At 38.9% G+C, this 22664-nt stretch overlaps 1 protein-coding gene across 7 annotated transcripts in view; it reads left to right on the forward strand.

Moving 5' to 3' along the window:
- The window catches only part of SUPT3H (SPT3 homolog, SAGA and STAGA complex component), a 252130-nt gene that overhangs the window by 192506 nt on the left and 36960 nt on the right, over nt 1-22664 (forward strand). For all 7 annotated transcript variants that reach the window (XM_042477039.1, XM_042477031.1, XM_042477021.1 and 4 more), the window contains one exon: nt 983-1093. In XM_042477039.1, coding sequence (XP_042332973.1) covers nt 983-1093 — 111 coding nt within the window. The remainder of the gene's footprint in view (nt 1-982; nt 1094-22664) is intronic.

The following is a 22664-nucleotide window of genomic DNA, read 5'->3' on the forward strand; positions in this document are numbered from 1 at the left end:
ATGAGATGACAACCTGTGCATTCACCTCTTTCAACTTCCTACCCAAAGCCTCATAATCCCTTATGATATTCTGAAGACTGTGCCTTGCAGTATCATTGGTTCCCACATGAACCAAAAGAAAGGGATAATGGTCAGTGGGCTTGACAAGTCTTGTCAGCCTCTCTGTCACATCACAGATCTTTGCCCTGGGGAGACAACACACCTTCCGAGACATCTTGTCAGGCCTGCAAACCACTGGTTCAGTGCCTCTCAGCAAGGGGTCCCCCATGACCACCACACGCCTCCTCCAAGGCTTAGCAGCAACTGTTCCCTTTGGTGGTACTCCCAGGGTCCCCTGCTCTGTCCCTGAAGTCTGTCCCTGTTACTCTTCCTCATCATCTCTGGTAACAGACAGAGATTCAAATTGATTCTGTAGCTGCAGTCTCCCAGAATGTTCCCTGGTTTTCCTAGCTCTGTGTGTGACTTTCCTCCAACCATCTAATGAATACCATTAAAATATAAATAAATAATTAAAAGATTCACTAGAAAAGACAATAATGCTTGGAAAGGAAGAGGTTCTTGGAAACAAAGACCATATTGCAGATGGATAGAGTCAATCAAAGAAGCCATGGCCTTGAGTCTTCAGATCCTGTCTTGGAGGTCTCTCCTTCGTAGGATTTCCATAGGTCAAAATTGATTTGACAACAACTAACAACAACAAAAGAAAGGCTTGAGCCTATTGAGCTCTATTGTCCTCTTGATATTCTAGGAAAAAGTAATATAATTGTCACTTTTGATTTCTTAATGTTTTATTTGGTTTTATTTTATGAAGTATATTTTATTTATTGGATTTATATTCCACCTTTCTCCCAAAATGGGATTGATTTTATATGGAAACAAAAACAATAACAAAACTGTTTAGATCAGTTTGCTTAATTAGCACCCTGTGTAAACACTTGTGTGTTTTTGATCCATTCACCATGTATGTATTTTTCTTTTGCAGAGTACTGCAGCATGTGGTGGAGAAGCCCAAAGTGATGCCATCCAGCCTGCCCACATCAGAGAAGCCATTCGACGCTATAGCAACAAGATTGGGCCACTTTCCTCATACACAGTATGTAATAACAGTGCTATAAGAAGCTATATTTATAATCTTAAAGAACTTTGATTTTCAAGTGGTCAAATGAAGAAACTTTGGAATTGTTGAGAACAATTTGTGGCAACTATAATTTTTCTTTGTAAAAAGGGCACAGTTCTTTTGGAAAATAAAACAGTATTTCCTATCTTCTTTGGAAATACATCTTTCCTTTTAAATATTATATCCTTTTAATTATACATTATTTTTGTTCATTTTTTAAAATATTACTAGCTTCTGCAAAGTTTGAATGGGTAGCTATGTAACTTACAGATAATGCAATACTGTACAATGAAAAGTGAATATACTAAACTTAGCTGACTGCCAGACCTTGCTCCTAAGATTCATTTGTGGAGTGACCTGTTTTGCAGTTCAGAAATAACTGTTTTCACAAACCTTCACCTTGTATTAAAATGTAATCCAGTAAGCCCACAATTGGCTTTGTGGTTTAAAAATTGCTCTTCTTAAAAAAGAAAGAAAGAGAGAAATCAAGGCTGCATCTGCACTGCAAAAATAAAGTGGTTTGGCACCACTTTAACTGCAATGGCTCAATGCTATGGTATTCTGGGGATTGTAGTTTGTTGTGGCACCAGAGCTCTCTGACAGAGGAGGCTAAATGTCTCACAAAATTACAGTTCCCAGAATTCCATAACATTGAGCCATGGCAGTTAGAAATGTGTCAAACTGGATTATTTCTGCAGTGCTAAGGCAACCAAAGAGAATTTTAAATTAGCCAAATCATATTTTTAAAAATGTAGAAGCATTTTCCATTTATAAAGTATAATTCTTCTATGATAACTGGAGGTCTAAAGGTTTAAACAGTCAGAAAATGGTGGAAGACAATGGTCTGAAAGTATAATCTGTTCAAGGAACCATCTGTTTGTCTTTTTTGGCTGTCTGTGGTATCCACAGCACTCTTCTGCACCACATCTCAAATGAATTAATTTTCTTTCTATCAGCTTTCTTCACTGTACAGCTCTCACATCTGCACATGGTAATGTGGAATTTTCTTTCTATCAGCTTGAGAACATTCCATAGTTGTTTGTGGTCTATGCAATCAAAAGCTTTACTGTAGTCAATAAAGCACATGCAGATTTTCTTTTGGAATTCCCTGGTATACTCCATTATACAGCATATGTTTGTAGTATGATCTCTAGTGCCTCTTTATTTCCTGAATCCATTATACAGCATATGTTTGTAGTATGATCTCTAGTGCCTGGTGATTTATTCTTCTCAATTACTTTGAATGCAGCTTTCACTTCACTTTTCAGACTTTTGGAAGACTTGAAGCCTGCTTCAGATTTTCAGGCTGAATCCAGGGTTCCATGAACATAGGTTAACAGAATGTCTTGCACAAGGAAAGTAAATAGTAAACTACTGCATGAACATATCACTTGTAGTTTGGGATTGGGAGAAAGAAATAGCTGAGTCTAAAATGTGTGATCACATTGCTAACTCCAAATGCCCTGCTGTTCACTTGAGCATGTGGCTGTGGCTTTTTGCTCATATAAATGAACAAGCATGACCTGATTGCATAACTAACTGTTGTTTCAAGTTTAATATTTAAATTGAGTTTAGTATTTAATATTTAATTCATATATTAGGGGCATATTATGTATTTACACAGACACCAAATTCTCAACATGAAATTACAGAAAAACAAGAAAATCCAAAATCTGTCTGGTCAGAATACTTTTCTTGGGCCAACCAAAAGACTAAAATACATTATGCTAGCTTTCAATGCTTCGCAGTTTTCTTCATCAGACAAAGATAGTAAAATAGTATGTGGGGGAAATGTGACAATGTACTGTCATGGAGTCTGTATTTTCACTTACTTTTGTTATAGTGGTTTGATCATTGGGCTATGACTCTAGAGACCAGGGTTTGAATTCCAGCTCAGCCATGATACCCACTGGGTGACCTTGGGCATGTCACACTCTCTTAGTCTAAGAGGATGGCAATGGCAAACCCCTTCTGAAGCAACTTGCAAGGAAATCCCCATGATAGGTTCACCTTAGCGTCTCCATATGTAGGAAACAACTTGAAGGCACACAACAACAAAAACAAATGAGGGAAGCCCTTGTTCTCAGGTGTGTAGACAGGTTTAAATATTGGAATTAGGAAAGCCTATCCATTGAAACAAAATGAGATTGCTTTACCTAGAATTTTTTTAATGGCAAATAAGGCAACATGTACACATTTTTATGAAATTACACAATCCACTGTTTATAATTAATACATAACATATGTGCTTTTTACCCCAGAGTTTAGGAATAACCATTTACAAATTGGCTGTAATGAGTTACCAGTGAGGTGGATAGTAATGATTTTGGTCACATGGAGGAAGATTGCTCAGTTTCCTCAGGACATCCAGATGTAACCAGGTATAGTCAGTTTCTCTGAAGATACCAGCCACAGATGCTGGTGAAACATCAGAAATAAACTCTTATAGAACATGGCCACATAGCCCGAGAAACCCACAAAATCGATAGATATGGTCATGTTTTACAGAAAAAACGACTCCTCTTAGAAATCCACCACAAGGCACATATCTGGAATCCATAAAAAGCAATTTCAGGATTCCTTTCTCAGCTGCTAAACTGCCACATCAGGGCAGTTTATGAAAACTCATGCTGCCAACTTCTTTATTTCAGTTAGTCTCAAAAGTGCTGCAAGATCTATCTACATACTGCCACATCAGGGAAATTGATTTAAAAGACTATCACTATTTACCCAGCTTTAGCACAACCAAATGCATATTTATGACTTTCAATCAAGCATCTATCCCTAACAGACTAACTCAAATGAGTAAATTCCTTTGGCAACCATATTATATCAAAATTATCAGAGTTTTCAAAGATGAAGTTACTTATCACCCTTTTACAAGAAAAACAACAAACATAGATGTTACAACCTAGATCGTAAACATGCCAGCCACATCCAGGATGGAGGGCTTACTTCAAGGGAGGAACTTCAAGACATAAAACAAGAATTAATTAAACTGAGAAGAAAACTCACAGATACTTGGACACCTCCCCCCAGTGAACAGCAAAAAGCAAATAGTAACCCAGACCCACTGAAATTATCCACACACAGGAAGCTGTCAGTTCATCATTTGGATTTTCTCGATAAAGATAACAAATCTGAAAGTGATGACACTCTATCAGAGGTTATGGAATCTACAAAATCCCGAATATCAAATAGCCCTCTCAAAATGTCTTGTAATGATTATACATCCTCATCTACAATCAAACTCCAGGGACCTCAAAGCCATACCTACAGAAAAGACAACCCTCACCACCACTTACCTCATTTCCTATCTCACTGTTTGACCCAAACGATGCTTCCCTCACCAAAGGACAGGGATCTGTCCTTGCCTGGGATCTTCATTTTGCTGACCATGTTGCTCCCATCCTCCCTACCAGAACAGATGAAACAGGAAGTGAGGGAATGTGAGGTGCTATACCACCAACCAGAAAGAAAGACATTGGTACAGCTATCCCAGCAATCGGCTAATGTGAACCAACTGTCACTGGGGAAATTACCCATCCAGCCTGCTCCCTCCAGTGCAACCACTTGACAACCAACTAACCAGCATAAGATTGCTCCTATGACATGGAACATCACTGGGTGGTACACATCTGGCAGAGATACCTGTTTTATTGACTTCTTTGCCCAATATGATATTCTTCTGATCCAAAAAACATGGGCTACTAAAGATCTGGAATGAAATGGCTTTTGCACATTTTTGGTTGCAGCAGAGCCTGGGAAAAAGAATGTAAGAGCAAGGGGAGGCCTAGTTTCCAACACCCTACATCCCATAACAAAGCCTCTTCCCACATTTAAAACATATGCCATGGCAGTATTAACCTAATTTAACCACTGCACTCTGCTGATAATAAATGTCGGCATGCCTCCAATGAAGAAGAAATCCCAAATTAGAAACCTATGAGCTCAATCATATACTGCTAACCTCATTTTCCAGAATTCAAATGTATTTTTAGTCCTGGGAGGAGATTTGAATGCTAGACTGGGCCCAAATGACCATGCCTAATACACCCAGCATAAATGCCCTCCTCCAAACTTTGAGGACGATGGAATCCACCTCATCCAATGTTCAAAAGACAAGAAATCATATTTCGCAGGCCTATGGCCAAATCAGTTTTCATACTAAACCCCTTCCCCAACTCTGCACCATTAGAACTTGTGCAATCCAAATTTCTAAGATTAGTATTCCCAACTCCAAAATGTGTTTCTAATGTAATTCTGAGACTGGAGTCAGGCTTTATGAAAATAGAGGCCAAAGTGTGGATGACCATACTCAGCTACTGGCTCAGACTATCCTTCTTTCCCACCGGCCTTGCTCCACGTACCCTGACTGATGAGTTCCAATCTACATGAAAACAGGCGGTGATGACTAAAATCTCTTCACTGGGCTTCTCGCTAGATCTTTTGCTCAGCATGGGATATGAAAAGGCTAAAGCAACCATTAAACAATGGGTGATAGATATAGAGTGACAGCCAGACCTAGCTAGCACCCCAACTTTTATTGTTAGTGATTCCAACAGATACTTGGCATCACCTATAGCATACTCGATAAAACCCAAAATACCTAAACACCAGAGAGCCTTTATTTTGGCACAATGTCATGCCCTTCCCTCAGCTGTCCTTGAAGGCCAATATAAGAAGATCCCCTTCTCAGACAATGCCCCTGTGACTCTGACAAAATAAAGACAACAGAAAATGTATTACTCCAGTGCTCGTCCTATAGGTACATCTGCCTCAATCTTATTTCACCTTTATTGTGTAAACATCAAGGACACACCAGTCAATTTTACACTTCTTTGTTCCTTTCAGATACCAACCCTGATATAACATTTAATGGTGCATTACAGAGCGCCCAAAATGGGTGCTCTGCCAGCGGCGCCAGTTGCTGAGCCTGGGAACCGCAGCGGCCAAACTGCGCGGTTCCCGGATGCACCAAAAAAGAAGCCGCAAAAAGCAGCTTCTTTTTGGCCCCAGAAGTAGCACCGCAAGCAGCCAATGACGCACTCATGACGTCACTTCTGTTGTGGGACGTGCGGACGCTATGCGTCCACGACGTCAGGATGGTGGCGCCCGTGTAGAATGGGCGCCACCATTTTGTACGTCCCCAGGACATACTAAGGTTAGGGGCGTGTGTAAAACACGCCCTTTCCTAACCCTAGTACGTCCTGGGGACGTACTTTACGCCCGTGCGGAACGGGCCAAAGTTTCCAGATTCTGTGCAGCTGCGGTTAAAACTCGTCAGGCAATGTCCTCTGCAGTTGGATAGAACCAATCTTGCCCTGCCACACTGGATTTTAAAAGAATATTTTAAATACTATTTTCACCTGTGTTTTTACCTTGTTTTTACCTTCTTTTATCTTCTGCCCCCTTTTTACCTGTGCTGGTCTATGACCGTAATAAAGATGAACTGAACTGAACTGGGTCCAAAACACCCTGCAGAAATAATCCAGTTCAAGACTGCTTTAACTGCCCTAGCTCAGTGATAAGGAATGTATTTATTGTGGCACCAGAACACTCTGACAGAGAAGGCTAAATGTCTCACAAAGCTACAGTTCCTGGGATTTCCTAATATTGAGCCAGGGCAGTTAAAGTGGCTCAAACTGGATTATTTCTACAGTGTGTTTGGGACCTTGATTTACTTCCTCAGATGCATGGTGTGAAGTTCTGAATTACACTTTATGATGGGCATTCTTATAATAGCATGATTTGCAGTTCCAGTATTTTTTATCAGGTTTGCTCTCATATATGCTGCTGGTTTGAGATTAATCCACTTGTGCCGACAGTATAGTCATTCAAAACTAGTGTTGTTTTATGCTGAAGCATAAAAAATATGACAGGCTGTGAGTTTCTGAGAGATTATTGAGCACCTCAGGTGAAGCTGTTCTGGCAGTAGCCCAAAAAGTGTCTCTCACTAAATGAAAAATAATTGTCTAAATGAAAAATAAGTTGGCATTCTCTGGTGAGAAAAACTTGATGCTATGGGATATAAATTGTTTTTAAAGAAATATAGTTACTTCTGAACTTGCAAAGTATTTTCCTTCTTGGCCTTTTGCCCAAGTTTAAATTTCATATCAATTTAATACAGGATGTAACACAGAATAGAAAAACTAAGGAATTTCACATACAACCACTGCCTGGCAACTGTATTAAGTTGTTGGCTGTGTTTTCTGTATCAAAGCAAAGCTGCTTGTGTATATTGCCTGTCAATGTTGAGTTCCTTTTTCCTTGGGCCTCAGAATAAAAGACAGAAATAGGCTAAACACATGATGACCCAATGTACACAAAGGTCTTGAGGCTACATGGACACAGCTAATACAGAGATCATTTTAAAGCCCCCCTCACACTGCCCATATCGTAACTATGTAAAATGATAACATATTTGGGACACAGTGTGCCTTTGTGAAAGAATTATGAGCAGAATGCAAACTCCAAATTATTTTGAGAGTCATAATATTAAGAGGAGTGTTGTTGCTTTATTCATGCATGTTAAATATTCTGTCCATACTATGAATTCAATTTGATTACTATTTTCAAAAAGAAAATTGAAAATAGCAATCCAACAAAGTTGCTTATGTGCTGGAAGTGTGCATTACAGGGTTTAGTCAGTTTTAATTTGGTTTATTCTTGGGTTTTGTTGATGTTGTTGTTGTTGTTGTTGTTGTTGATGATGATGATGATGTTGTTTTGGACTGCAGCTGCACCAAATCCTGAAACTAGGTAGATTTTAGAAAGCACCTTAATGGTATATAGCAAGGAAAACCAGACACATTGTAATCCTGCAACATTGTTTTCATTGGCTGCAGTTTGCTGAACATTGTACTGTATATGCAACAAGGGTTCTTCAGAATTTACCTTTCCCTGTTTCAGTGTTTATTAGCATTACTAGAAAATTAAATTAATAAGAAAAAATATTGCTTTTGATGAAGAAGAAGAAGAAGAAGAAGAAGAAGAAGAAGAAGAAGAAGAAGATGGTGATGATCTGTTCCTGTATAACTGGAATGTGCTCCTTTCTTTTCTTTTTTTTTTACGTTTTCTTTTTTCAGTCTAGTGGAACTAGTCACTCAACAATATCTAGTACCTGGGTCTATATTTTTGTTCTATAAAGCGTATTATGGAGGGATGAGCCATATCTATCTATTGCAAATCTGACATCGCCATGGAACAATAGAGACCTACTTTCATGCCATATTGTAAGCCAAAGTTGAGTCTCTATGCACATAAGAACATAAAAGACACCTTCTACCTTTGATCAGTCTAACCCCATACTATTGACAGTGACTGGCAGAGTTATTCCAGCTCTAATCTGAGATGTCAGGAATTGAAAATAAGGGCGTTGTGTGTAATGTATGTACTCAGGTACTAAATGTGGCCCATCCCTCATAATATACTTCTATAATCCAAAAGTAAATAAATAAAAAAGGCCAAATTTAAACGGACATTATGAGGCGCCCCGTCACATGCAAGGGGCGGCGCTTTCAAACGCCCCTCACCCCTCGCATGTGATGGGGGTGTAAAAATGGTGGTGCCCTGTACACATGGGTGCTGCCATTTTGACGTGACGGACGCCTAGCATCCTCATGTCTCGACGCGGTTGTGATGCCACAAATGTGCCATTGGCGCCTTGTGGCGTCACAACCGTGCCGCAAAAAGAACCCACTTTTTGTGAGTTCTTTTTGCTGCGTGAGGGAGACACATGGTTTGTCCACTGCGGCTCTCTCGCGCAGCAAACTAGGGGGGCGGCAAAGTATATAGAGTATTTAAATGAGTGCCAGTATGGTATAGTGGTTTGAACATTGGACTAGGATTTTGGACACCAGGGTTCAAATTCTCACTGAGCCATGGAAACCCACTGGGGGGGCTTGGGCAAGTCACACACTCTCAGCCACAGAGGGAGGCAAAAGCAGCCCCCCTCCATCAAACAAATCTTTCCAAGAAAATTATGTGATAGCTTCACCTTGGGCTCACCAGAAATGACTTGAAGGCACTCAGCAGCAACTGTTCCTTTTCCCCATGGTCCTTGGTGCATTTCTTAATAGTCAAGTTTTGCCATTTATAGTGCAAATCATTGCATAATTGGACATGACCATAATTTTATTCCAAATGTTGAATTAGGAACCTAGTAAGAATTTCCTCTTATCCCTTTCTCTCTCCTCCTTTGCTCTGTTTGTGGCAAGTCAGCTACTGCTCTACGCTTTATTAGACAATTGGAGCTCTTAACTGTCCAGCCATTGGCAATTATTCTACTCTTAGCTAATCTTTATGTCCTTGTTTCTTGAGCAATCACTCCTTCCCTAGCTACAGCCTTGGCTTCCCTCTTGTTATGGCTGTATTTTCTCCTGGCTATATGCCATATCCTTCATTTTATTGCTATTTTTCCTTGTAAGCTACTGGCTTTCTTACAGCCAAAATATATACAAAATGTATAAAAGGGAACTGAGAAAACCTGAGTGGTCTCTGCTTCCCTTTGCTGATTTGGGCCTGCAGCAGAGGCTTGTGTTGAATGTTGATCATTTTAGGTTATGTATCCTTTTTGCAGTCTATATTATGACAGTGGACTTGGCAGGCTTGATTGATAGAATGTTAACGCAGTTATTAGGCTGCAGAAAAGTTACATTTACTGAATACTATGTAAATGGATCAAAAAAATAAGACTTTGCTTCACCACCTAAGAGTAAGTGCTCCAGTGTCTCCCATTAAAATTGAATTATACTAAGCAGTGTGTATGTATTTGTTTTCTTTGCCTGCCAAACTGAAGCCTATCTGGAGAGCTCCAAGAGAGGGGTAAAATTTGATCAAGCATTTTGATGGTACTTGAGACAACAGAATGTTGCAGAAATTGCAGGTGCCTAAAAGAGTATGCTGCTGAGACCAAGTAGCTGTCACCTCTTAAATTCATTTTGCTCCCATGATTCTATGAATGAAAATACCTGTCCCAAAAAATGAAACTATCTCCTAAATATTATTGTTAGTAAGCATGTATTATTAAATAATAATAATTGGTTGTGATTAGATTAAATCTTATCAAGCTCAGCAAGTATGTAAGAAGAAAAAAAAGACACATGCAGAAACATGACAAAAAGCAATATAAAAGTAATTTTCTTTACTAGCTTTCAAATAATTTTAAAGTGAGCTGTATTAATCTGAAACAATACAATAATGCTGAGGCATTAGTACTTGTGAAAGGGATTTGGAGTCTAAATTGAACATGAATCAACAGTGTGATGCAGAAGCTAAAAAAGCCAATGTGATTCTAGGTTGCATCAGTAGAAGTATAGTGTCTACATCAAGGAACATAATACTACCACGCTAATCTGCTTTGATCAGGCCTCACCTGGAATACTGTGTCTAGTTCTGGGCATCATAATTCAAAAAGGACGTTGACAAGCTGGAGTGTGCCCAGGAGAGGGTGACCGAAATGGTGAAGGTTCTAGAAACCATGCCCTATGAGGAGAGACCTAGGGAGCTGGATATGTTTAGCCTAGAAAAGAGAAGGTTAAGAAGTGAGCCCTGTTTAAATATTTGACATGATGTCATGCTGAAGATGGAGCAAGTTTGTTTTCTGCAGCTCCAGAGAATAGGATCCAGAGCAATGGATTCAAACTACAGGAAAAGAGATTCCACCTCCACTTTAGGATGAACCTCCTGACAGTAAGAGCTGTTCGACAATGGAACATACTTCCTTGGAGAATTGTAGAGTCTCCTTCTTTAGAAGTTTTCAGAGGCTAAATGACCATCTGTCGGGGCTGCCTTGATTGTGTATTCTTGCATGGTAGGGGGTAGGACTGCAAGGCTATTGTGGTCTCTTCCAATTCTATGATTCTGTGAGGCCCGGTATTAGTCAGAGCTGGATTGAGACAACCTGAGTGCTGAAACAGTATTCTTGAAACCACCTATGCTGTTAAGTGCTTTTGGTCAAATGGTGGAAGGTCCGATACCTTGTATATGATTTCAATAATTGATTAACTGCTCATCAAAGTTGCAACATTTCTATAAAGTTGGAAGGGGGAATCCTCAGGAAATCTATTTTCTCTCAAGGCAACATTCTTGAGAACTCCATATGAAGTGAGAACTCAGTGAGAACTCTATATGAAGCCAATGGGGCCACATCAGTTTTAAATGATTTCTAAAATATCCCTGGGTACTCTTTTGGCTACTAAAACATGACTACATTAAAATAAACCTGGTTAGTCCTGTTATTTCAGGATATTGTTTTCTTATATGTTACTCTCTGTATGTGGAAAAAATAAGTTCTGTAAAAGCAGTAGGAAGTCAGGTCTCAGTATGGAGCCCTTGTTTCCCTCTCCACTTTACCCAAAGTTCCACCCTTCAAATTTATGAAAGAAAACATTTCTTTCTGTGAAAGGTTTTTGTACACCAGCATCTGGAAGTGTTTATTTCAGTGGTGTGTAATCTATCTGTGGATTTAGTTAGCACCAGACCCCCTTTTGTGTATTCCTGACTTAAATTTTTTATAAATGATCTTGTTGAATTTGTGCCAGTGTGCACATGGTTTGGCTGATTGCTGCATATATCCTTTACCTGCCAGTCACCTTTGATTTATATTCCTTCCCTCTGCTTTTCCCTTCCAAAACTTGTGCCATTGAACTGTCCCCTAAATCATCTTATTGGATAAATTGCTCTAAAATGAGATGGTACATTTTTGGCTTCCTGTGAATAAAGACACAATTCCTACAGTTGGTCTTCACCAGCTTAGTGCTGAACTGCTTACAAAAGAGCATTACTGAATGAGAAAATTCGAACAATCTGCTTCTTTAATCTAAATTCAATACTGAATCTATGGACCAAAAAAATATACATATATATGATTTACAGAGAAACCAGTGCTACTAGTTCTCCACTATCTGCCAGTTTGAAATCACTGTATGTATCTTGGAATATATAGATATTTTTTATTATTCTTCTGTTATTTGTATTCTTTTCTGTAAGGAGATCATTATTTTTGTAATAGATGTGAAATTGCAGAATTAAATGCCAAAGGGATTGTACATACTTGCACAGTGTATGTCAGATGCAGAGAACTAATTTAAAAATAGATTTAGGAGTTTATGTTGTGCATATTATTATTATTATTATTATTATTATTATTATTATTATTATTGTCATTATCATTATTACTGTTTATATAGCATAGTAAGTTTTGCACAGTGTACAAAAATAACGGTTTGCACAAACATGACAGTTTGGAAAATTATTTTTAAAACTTGTGGATAACAAATTATTCTAAAAACAGCAGTTTCTATTAGTGGTATAGGAAAAATATAGAACCCTACAAAAGGTTAAGTAAGTAAGATGTTGAAGTGAAAGCTGGACAAGCCTGCCTCCATTGCATGGAGAAAATGGTCCTCAATGCTGTTTTGAATTCATACTGTATATTCAACTGTCAAATCTCTTCTGGCTGATCATTCCACTGTCTAGAAGCAGCTGAAGAAAAAGTCATCTGGGACAATCTTGAAGTAGGCTTGCCATATCCCGCCTGTGGGCAGGACTTTCCCAGTTTTGGGCGGGTCTGCACGGTCCCGCCCCGGGTTAGCCCCGCCCCTGGGATTTCCCTGCCCCTGGGCTTTGTTGCAAAGTGTGCAACAGCGGTGGCGGGGGAAAGAGAGAGGCCTCTGTAGGCCTCTCTCCTTTGGCGGGGGGGCTTCCCTCCCCTCTTTGGCTCCGCTGGAGCCGAGGGAGGGAAAGAAGCCTTGCCTGCCGAGGCCAGACTTCTTTCCCCGCCTGAGCTCCGCCGGCAAAAACGGAGCCCAGGCGGGGAAAAGAAAGCCTCCCTGGAGGCAGAGAAGGAATCCTCCCCTCAGTGAGGATTCTTTTCCCCCTGGGCTCCGTTGGCAAAAACGGAGCCCAGGGGGAAAAGAAAGCCTCCCTGGGGGCGGATTCCTTCTCTGCCTGGGCTGCTTCCAATGGAGCCCAGGCAGAGAAGGAATCCTCCCCTCAGCGAGGCTCTTTTTCAAATGTAGGACCAAAAAAAAAGTTCTACATTTGAAAATTTTGTCCTACATTTGTCCCGGTTTGGAGGTCCTGACTAATGGCAACCCTATCTTGAAGGGAATAGGGACTATACTTTGCAGCATGGGAAGCAGTTGTACTGGTACTAGGGAGGCCAGGATGGCCCCATCCCTGCTCTCCTTTCAGTGGCAAATAAAACCGTCTTTGTACTGTCAGGCTTTTTCAAATTGACAAGGGTTGGACTCTAAATGCTATGTTCAGATTTTTAGGTTTGTAAAGACACCTTTTACATTTTAATGCATAACTGTTTTAACTTTTTAAATTCTTTAATTGTTTTTTTAAATTTATATTTCTACATTTTAATGCTTTTAAATTGCATTGTTTCACCGCCTTCAGTCCTTACATTGGGAGAAAGATGGGATATAAGATGATGATGATGATGTTGATGATGATGATGATGGATGATTCCAGAGAAAACATGCATAGGTGGGCTTTATGTGACTAAGCTCTTGTATTGCATCCACAGTAACACTGATCTGCAGACTGGGAAAGTTCTTCATGGAACATGAGCTGTTTTACAGCCTAGGAAGTTGTTGAAAAAGGTTTTGTGTATATGAAATTGAACAAAACAACTGAGTTGTGTTTTGCATAGTCAAGAAATGTTGTACTGCATAGTTTTTTGTGCATTTTTTTAAACTATGTGGCCATGTACTAGAAGAGTTTATTTCTGACATTTTGCCAGGATCTGTGGCTGGCATCTTCAGAGAATGCTGGCATGGAAGTGAGTGGGGTGTATATATGTGTGTGTGTGTGTGTGTGTGTGTGTGCGTGTGTGCGTGCGTGCGCGACACTGGATTGGGAGGAGTGATTTCCATGTTGATCTGTGTATTGTTGTTGAATGGCAAGGCCTCAGGATATGTTGTACTGCAGTTTTGTACTGAGTAGATATTCATAGGTATTGAATCAAATAAAAAATACACTAGACAGTGATGTGCTAAATGGCCAACGTGCTACCCCTGGATTCTTACAGGTATTGAAGTATGTTTTGTATATGTGGTGAGAAAATGATCATATTTGTAAGATTTTCAACTGGACCAGTTCACTTCCGATTGCTTCCACCTTTGCATCTCTCAAGACTCCTTCCCAAGTTAGAATTTATCTTCTGAGTTAAAAAAAAAAGATTCTCCACCTTGACTTGGAATTAAGACAAGTCACTACTCCTTGGGTTCTAGGGCACAGCCATTTAAGATTCCTAAATTCTTAAGCCATTTAGAAATTTCATGTGGTCAAAACATACACTTTAGACATAACTGAAATCATACATTCCTTCTTTTTATACTTCCCTGATTTCATTCTACATCTTAAGATCTCCCTAACCATTTTGATATTGGGTATAATAGCATGTCCCCAGTACCAGTTTATGGTCAGGCTTGTATTATCAACTGTAGTCTTTGAGGTGTGTGTCCATTCAAGGTTGGTTGTTTGGTTAACAGTATAATGGCATCTCTCTCACTTAATTCTTCCCTGTCTCCCCTGCCACATGTGCCCCTCCTCCAGCTTGTTATTTCTGCTACAAGTAAAATCACTGTCACAAAGAATTTAGCAGTTTCCAAAAAAGGGCTAAAATGTCACTATAAAATTATATCAGTAATTGTCAGCTGATAATACTAAATCTACTTCTATCTGTCACCATTTTGTGACTGGTTCTGCCCCATATTAACATTTTGTGATATGTGTGCATCAGTCATTTTCAGCACTCTCAAGGGGGTGCTGAGGATAGAAAATTTTAGAACACATACTTTATTATGTTGTGCTGGTAATGCTGCGGTCACAGGTTCTTGTAAAGAATTTTTAAATCTTTTCTTTTCCTCTTCCATCACATGTTCAGTGTTTCAGATTACAACTTCTTTCTCTCCCTGCCCCTTATGTACATTAGTGGCATCTTTTCTTCAAAAGCTATATGTAGAAGGGAGTATTTCTAAGCATAAACATAGTGTCCTTCCAGGCAGAGAGGTTGTGCAATGCTTCATGCCAAAATCTCCTATATCCCTCAGAATCCTTGCACCAAGAACAGTAAAGGAAATTCTACTATTATCAAAGAACAAAGTGTCCCTCTTGACATATCTGCCTAAATAGTGTATGACAACAACACATTTGGGGCCTATGTAGAGAACTGAACACCATTCTCATTATAGTGGGTACTTTGGTTTCCTTTTTCAGTTCACAATTTAATGGGTCGGACATAACTTGACAACCTTGCCAAAGGGGAAACCTTTATCTTTACCTTTTTAAAATTGCTTTTAATTCTCTTAATTATGTTGATAGTTCAATTATATTTCAACTTGTATATGCTGTGCACTTTTACATGTGCATTTGTAAGCTACCTTGCGTCCCAGAGTTGGAGAAAAAGCAGGAAGAGGAGAAGATTGTTTCATGTATGTGAAATAAATTTGCTGACATAGTGTCGTAGACCTTTATTATGTGCAGTCTCTATACAGCAGTGCAGAGGAACTTGTATTCATACTTGTAATTTGGTACCAAATCACATTAAAAAAAAGCTACCTTAATTATCAGAGTAGAAAGATTTTTAATGTCATTGGTCTCTTTCCAGGTGTCACCATTTTTAAGCAGTTAATACTAATCCAATAACTATTCAAGCTTTGCATAATGGAAAAATAAACAAAAGGTGTCCCTGCAACTTCTTAATATCAATTTTAATACCTTATATTGTTTTGTAATGTTGTAAAATGTGTTCTTTTATTGCTATTTTTTTAAAAAAAATGCACCAGCCCAGCTTGTTACTCTGTTTCCCTGGTTTATTTATTAGGATGTTTTAGCAAAATGGTTCTCATAAAAGTAATAAAGATATAATATTCTCCTAAATTAGGTCATAAATATGTAATTTGGAAAACTAATATATTTTATTACAATTCAGTTATGGAATTATATGTATTAAATATGCAGCTGTAAGGTAGTCTGGATTCAATGTAATGGAAGCATATGCTTTATGGAATCTGTTTGCCTTTATTTCTGTTGTGTTCATGCTCCTCAGACATAGATACACCTTATCTATCTTTGAGATTATATGGTCAGCCTAATGCTAAATACTGTATCTCTAAAAACCACTAAAAACTATGTGTGCTTCAAAGTTCCACACTTCAAAAAGAAATTTAGCATGAACAAACAAGATAATACTTTTAATTTTTACTCAATGGTAGTTTTGGGGCTTTATTGAATGCAATTCCAGAGTTCTGCTAAAATTTGGGCTGGGCTTGGCATATCCTTTTTTATTTTTTATTTATTGGATTCACATTCTTATACCTTTTCTTTGTTCTCTTCCAAACTCTGCTGACCTTTCTTCTAATTTTCCCCTTATGATGAACCTTGAAAGGGCATTAAAAATGTGCACAAATTAGTTCATATTCATAGCAGGTGGTCAATATAATTATCACCCATATTTTTAGCAGTGACTCAGCAGTTTAATCATGGATCAAGGAAGATGTATCAGCGAGGTTTTTACCTTGTTTTTACCAATACTTTCTTTTATTCCCAATTAAGGCTGTCAATTTTTTTCATTAATGTGCTTGTTACTAGAAACATATCTATTCGTGATGCTGAGTTATATTGATCTGGGGGAAAAATGGAAATCCCAGTGTCTGATCATATAGCTTGGTTCAGACGTCGTCCAGATCCAATTGATCACATAGCTTGAAAAAGGAGTTAGGGAGCTTTCCTTGTTTCTTTTTAATTTTTCATAATAAAAAAGGGATTCAACTGGTTCTGGACATTATCTTGAGTTGGTTTTATGACCCCATTCCAATCTCCTGCCATTAAAATATAAACAGTATTTTGTTTCATTAGTTCTTTTTCTACATTTTTGTAGAAAGCAGATTTATTGCCAACAACAACAACAACAACAACAACAACAATAATAATAATAATAATAATAATAATAAATATTTATTTATATCCCGCCTCTTCCGATTGAAGATCGAGGTGGGTAACAACAAAGAAAATACAATATACAATAAAAACAACAAGCCCCACAAAACCCCAACCCAACCCTCCCTCCCAACTATAAAATTAAACAGTAAAAAAAGTTTAAAAAATACATAACAATACATCAAAGTTAAAAACAAATCACAAGTAAGAAAAATAATAAAAGGGGGATTCAATTGGTTCTGGACATTATCAATTGGGAAAGGCCTGCCGGAAGAGAAAGGTTTTTGTCGCCTTTTTAAAAGCCTTGAGTGAGGATAATTGGCAAATCTCTTCCGGCAGGTCATTCCAAGTTTTTGGAGCAGTGACAGAGAAGGACCTCCCGGAAGTCACCACCAGTCTGGTCTTTCTAGATTGTAAAAGGTTTTTCCCGGAGGATCGGAGTGTACGGGAAGGCTTGTATGGGAGGAGGCGTTCCTTCAAGTAGACTGGACCCTTGGCCATGTAGGGCTTTATAGGCGATAACCAACACCTTGTACTGTGCCCGGAAGCTAATAGGCAGCCAATGTAGTGATTTTAAAATAGGTGTAATATGGTCGAACTTGGATTTTCCGGCGACTACTCTGGCTGCCATGTTTTGTATCAATTGGAGCTTCCAGACATGGCACAAAGGTTGCCCCATGTAGAGCGTAGGGGAGTAAACACCAACTACCAAAACTTCCTGATCTTGTAATTTTACTTTGACACCTAAATAGTGTCCTTCTTCATCCTTGAAACATTCCTTAGCCGAGAAATTGTTTTGAATATATAAGGCAACACCATTTTTCTTTTTCTCATTATTTGAACTGAACATTTGTCCCAACTTCCAATTTCTTAAGTACTTTGTACTTTGCATTGTATCATTTTTCTTTATCTTAGTTTCTTGTAGACATAAAATATCAAAACATTTTTCTCCAAATAATGAAATATACATTTTCTTTTATGTATAGCATTCAAGCCTTTAATATTCCAAGAACAGATTTTAATATTCTTCATTACACAGATGGTTCAGTAAAAGAGAACAAGTCTAAAACAAGAAACAAACAGAAGTAATAAGGAGATAGTGGGGATATCTATATCTACAGATCCAAAGACAGGGAAAGAACACCAACAGTTATGTTATGTTATACTCACCGTTGCCTTCTTCTGTACTAATTTCTCTGTCTAAGTTTTTGTCTGGTTCAGTTTCGACTTTCTTGGGATCCTCCTTGTGGTTGCTATTACTATCAGATGTTGGCATGCTCATGTCTTTAAGGGTATTCCATAGCCTTTTATGATCTATGCAGTCAAAGGCTTTGCTGTAGTCTATAAATCACATGCTGATTTTCTTTTGAAATTCCTTGGTGCACTCTATTAGCCATTGTATATTTGCAATGTGATCCCTTGTGCCACTTCCTTTCATGAATCCTACTTGGACCTCTGGGTATTCTCTCTCCATGTATGGTCGCAGTCTGTGTTGCAGAATTTTGAGCAAGATTTTGCTTGCATGGGAGATTAGTGCTATGGTTCTATAATTGCTGCAGTCTCTTGTGTCTCCTTTTCTGTGGATGGGAATATATATTGCTTCCAGTCTGTTGGCATGGAATATTAGTGCTATGGTCCTGTAGTTGCTGAAGTCTTTTGTGTCTCCTTTTTATGGATGGGGATATATATTGATTGTTTCCAGTCTGTTGACCATCATTTGGTTTTCCATCTCTGTTGACATATGTAAGTTAGCCCTATAGTTGACTCTGTCAATGTAGATTGCAGCAGCTCAACTGGAATACAGAATCATAGAATCGTAGAGTTGGAAGAGACCACAAGGGTCATCCAGTCCAACCCCCTGCCATACATGAACTCTCAATGAAAGCATCACCGACAGATGGCCATCCAGCCTCTGCTTAAAAGCCTCCAAAGAAGGAGACTCCACTACACTCCAAGGGAGTCTGTTTCACTGTTGAACATCTCTTAGTGTCAGGAAGTTCCTCCTGATGTTAAGGTGGGATCTCTTTTCCTATAGCCAGGGCCAGCTCTAGGTATTTTGCCACCTAGGCGAGAAATATTTTGGCACCTCCTGTCGTCTCTCATGGCTCATTTGACTGTCCTTTCCTTACACAAATAAAAGACAAGTGATGTCCTTGCCACCAGGGGAAAAAATTGCCACATTTGATATTGGGAGTTTTATATTTCATGCTTGACTGAATGTATGGTTTGTGTATAGACTGGGGAAAACAAGGGTGCTTTCACAATACCACCTGGAAAAATTCCTTGTTGGACTACAGCTCCCAGAATCCTCTGGTCAGTTGGTTCAGCATGCACAAGATGGGGCACAGATTGCCTGGACACCACCAAAACAATAATAATAATAATAATAATAATAATAATAATAATAATAATAACTTTATTACAGCCATTTCGCCAGCACAATTACAAAATTCCAATTTAAAACATAACTTAGTTTTATACCATCGGTTCATGTACAGGCAGATTGGAGAGTATAAACAAATGATAGTTTATAAAAAGTGAGGATAAAAAGTAAGGATAGGACTGCATGATCAGGTAAACACACAACAACGAGTAGGCTGCCATCACCTCACAAACAACTCTATCATATTGTGTAATAGAGCACCACATTCAAGACATATTAGTTCAAAACCACAGTCATATCCCCTGTCCAAGCAAGAGTTAAACTACAAAGTGTCATTAATCAGATGCAACTGGTTGGGTTAACTTCATTAGACTTTAGTCCCCAACTAGGTTAGTTTGATGGTATGGTAAAATACGGCCATACCTCCTCATTTACAGCACCACAAAAACAACAACAACAACAACAACAACAAACAGCTTCTCAAAATTGATATTTCAAATTGATCTGCTTCTGTTTTGTTTTTTGCTTAAATCTGATGTGTTGAATGTAGTTGCAGCTGTCACCTCAGAAGAGGAGGATTAATACAGAAGGGAGTTTTGCCTTTTCCTCCTTTGCTAGCAGCAGTAGCCAGCAGGAGTGCGAGTGGCACCCGTGGATTCCTCTAAGCTCTTCCCTGGCTGCTGTTTTTTGCTCTTTGCAGGCAGCAGCAGGAACAACCAGCAGAAGCGCGAGTGGTGCCCTAGGGATTGCCTGGGCTCAGCCAGGCACCCTTCGCTTTCCCCTGGCCCTGCTGCTTTTGCTCTTTGCAAAGAGGAAAAAGCAGCAGAGCTAGCAGCAGAGCGAGTGGCACTCCGGGGATTGCCTGGGCTGTGTGCGTGCTCTCTCTCAGCCTCCCTCGTCACCCAGTATGCCGATGCCACCCCTAAACTTTTGCCACACTAGGCTGTTGCCTAGGTTGCCTGTATGGATGAGCCGGCCCTGCCAGTAGCTTGCATCCAATGTTCTGTGTTCTAGTCTCTGGAGCAGCAGAAAACAAGTTTGCTCTGTCCTCAATATGATACTCCTTCAAATACTTCAAAATGGCTATCATATCACTCTTAACCATCTCTTCTCCAGGCTAAACATACGCAGCTACCTAAGTCTTTCCTCATAAGGCATAGTTTCCAGTCCCTCACCATTTTGGTGGCTGTCCTTTGGACACTTTTTCAGCATTCTTTTTGAATTGTGGTGCCCAGAACTGGACACAGTATTCTCAGCGAGGCCTGACCAAAGCAGAATAGAGTGGCACTATTACTTCCCTTGATCTAGTTACTATACTTCTGTTGATGCAGCCTAAAATCACATTGCCCTTTTTAGCTGCCGCATCACACTGTTGACTCATGTTCAACTTATGGTCTACTTGGACTCTTATATCCCTTTCACATGTAGTCTCGTTCAGCCAGGTGTTGTCCATCCTATATTTGTGCATTTCATTTTTCCACCCTAAGTGCAGTACCTTGCATTTCTCTGTGCTGAATTTCATTTTGTTAGCTTTGGCCCAGCTTTCCAGTCTATTCAGGTCATTTTGAATTTTGATCCTGTCCTCTGGGATATTAGCTACTCCTAATTTCATGTCATCTGCAAATTTGATAAGTATGCCCCCAATACTGTCATCCAAGTAATTGATGAAGATGTTGAATAGCACTGGACCCAGGACAGAACCCTGTGGCACCACACTGGTCACTTCTCTGCAGGATGAAAAGGAACCATTGTAAGCATTTTTGAATTCAGCTGGTCAACCAATTACAAATCCACCTAACAGTTGCATTGTCTTCCTCACATTTTACTAGCTTGTTTGTAAGAATATAATGGGGGCCTTACTGAATCAAGATATCAGCTGTTCCTGGTGATGTATTTTTCGCCATTTCTATTATTGCAGCTTCCACCTCATTTTTTTATAATTTGGGGTTCATCTTCATATGGCCCTAAGTTCCATGTCTCCTCAATTTTGTCATCTCTTTTATATAGCTCTTCTGTGTATTGCATCCAATGTCTTTTTATTCCTTCCTGGTCTTGAATTGTGTTATTTTTATTGTCATAGAGCATTGCAATCCTTGGTTTGAACATTCGTTTGATTTCCCTAATGTTATCTTCTACTTCTCTGCGCTGGTCATTGTAGTAGTTTTCTTTATCTTTATGCCATTGTACTGTTAGGTACTATCTCCGTTTTGTTTTGCTTCTCTTTTTATTGCTTGTAATGTTTTATCTGTTATCCATGGTTTCTTCTCCTTCTTTTTGCCCATTGAAAGTATCTGTCTGCATTCCCCTTTTATTATGACCTTGCTTCAGACCAAAACTCGTACTTTTGTCAGTCAATTATGCTTAGTTGTGCAAATCTATTCCTTACATTGTCGATGAATTCAGTGGAGATATTGTTTAGCTTATATTTTGGAATGATGGGTGGTTTTGTTTTCTTCTTCTATTTTACTCTTATTTTTGATATGAGTAATTCATGATCTGTACCAGAGTCAGCGCCTGGTCTTGTCTTCGCCAAAAGAATAGAGTTTTGCCATCTTTTGCTTCCAATGATATAATCTTTTTGGGTTTTATGTTGGCCATCTGGTGATGGTGTACAGTCGGCCCTTCTTATACATGGATTTTTTATACACGGATTTAAGCATACACGGATTGAAAATGTTCCAAAAAAGTATAATTTTACCTTGATTTTCCATTTTTTATAAGGGACACCATTGTGCTATGTCATTATATGTAATGGAACTTGAGCATACACGGATTTTGTTATACACGGGAGATCTTGGAACCAAACCCCAGCGTATAACAAGGGTCCACTGTATAACCTTTTTTCTGGTTGGATGAAAAATGTGTTAGCAATTAATAGATTGTTGGCTTCAAAAAATCACCTGCTTTGTTTCTTATGCCTAATCTGAATCATAGGAACCGTAAGATTAACAATCATAAGGAGAAAAAAATTAAAATGATGATGTAATTATAAAATGATGATGATTAGGCTTGCATTGGTGTTTTGCTCTTTGGAGGAATATTTGTGCAAGTAGGTCCTCCTTGCATCATGCATTTTGTTCATTTTGGTTGGCTGAATAACAGTATTGTTATATGGATTTTGGATGTTATTATATTTTGCTACAAATCATAGTCATATATATAGCTATATTGCTACTCTTGAATATATTTCAATAAGCTTGAGAGTTTTGG

The sequence above is a fragment of the Sceloporus undulatus genome, chromosome 1, assembly GCF_019175285.1.
Source record: "Sceloporus undulatus isolate JIND9_A2432 ecotype Alabama chromosome 1, SceUnd_v1.1, whole genome shotgun sequence".
Classification (NCBI taxonomy): Eukaryota; Metazoa; Chordata; class Lepidosauria; order Squamata; family Phrynosomatidae; genus Sceloporus; species Sceloporus undulatus.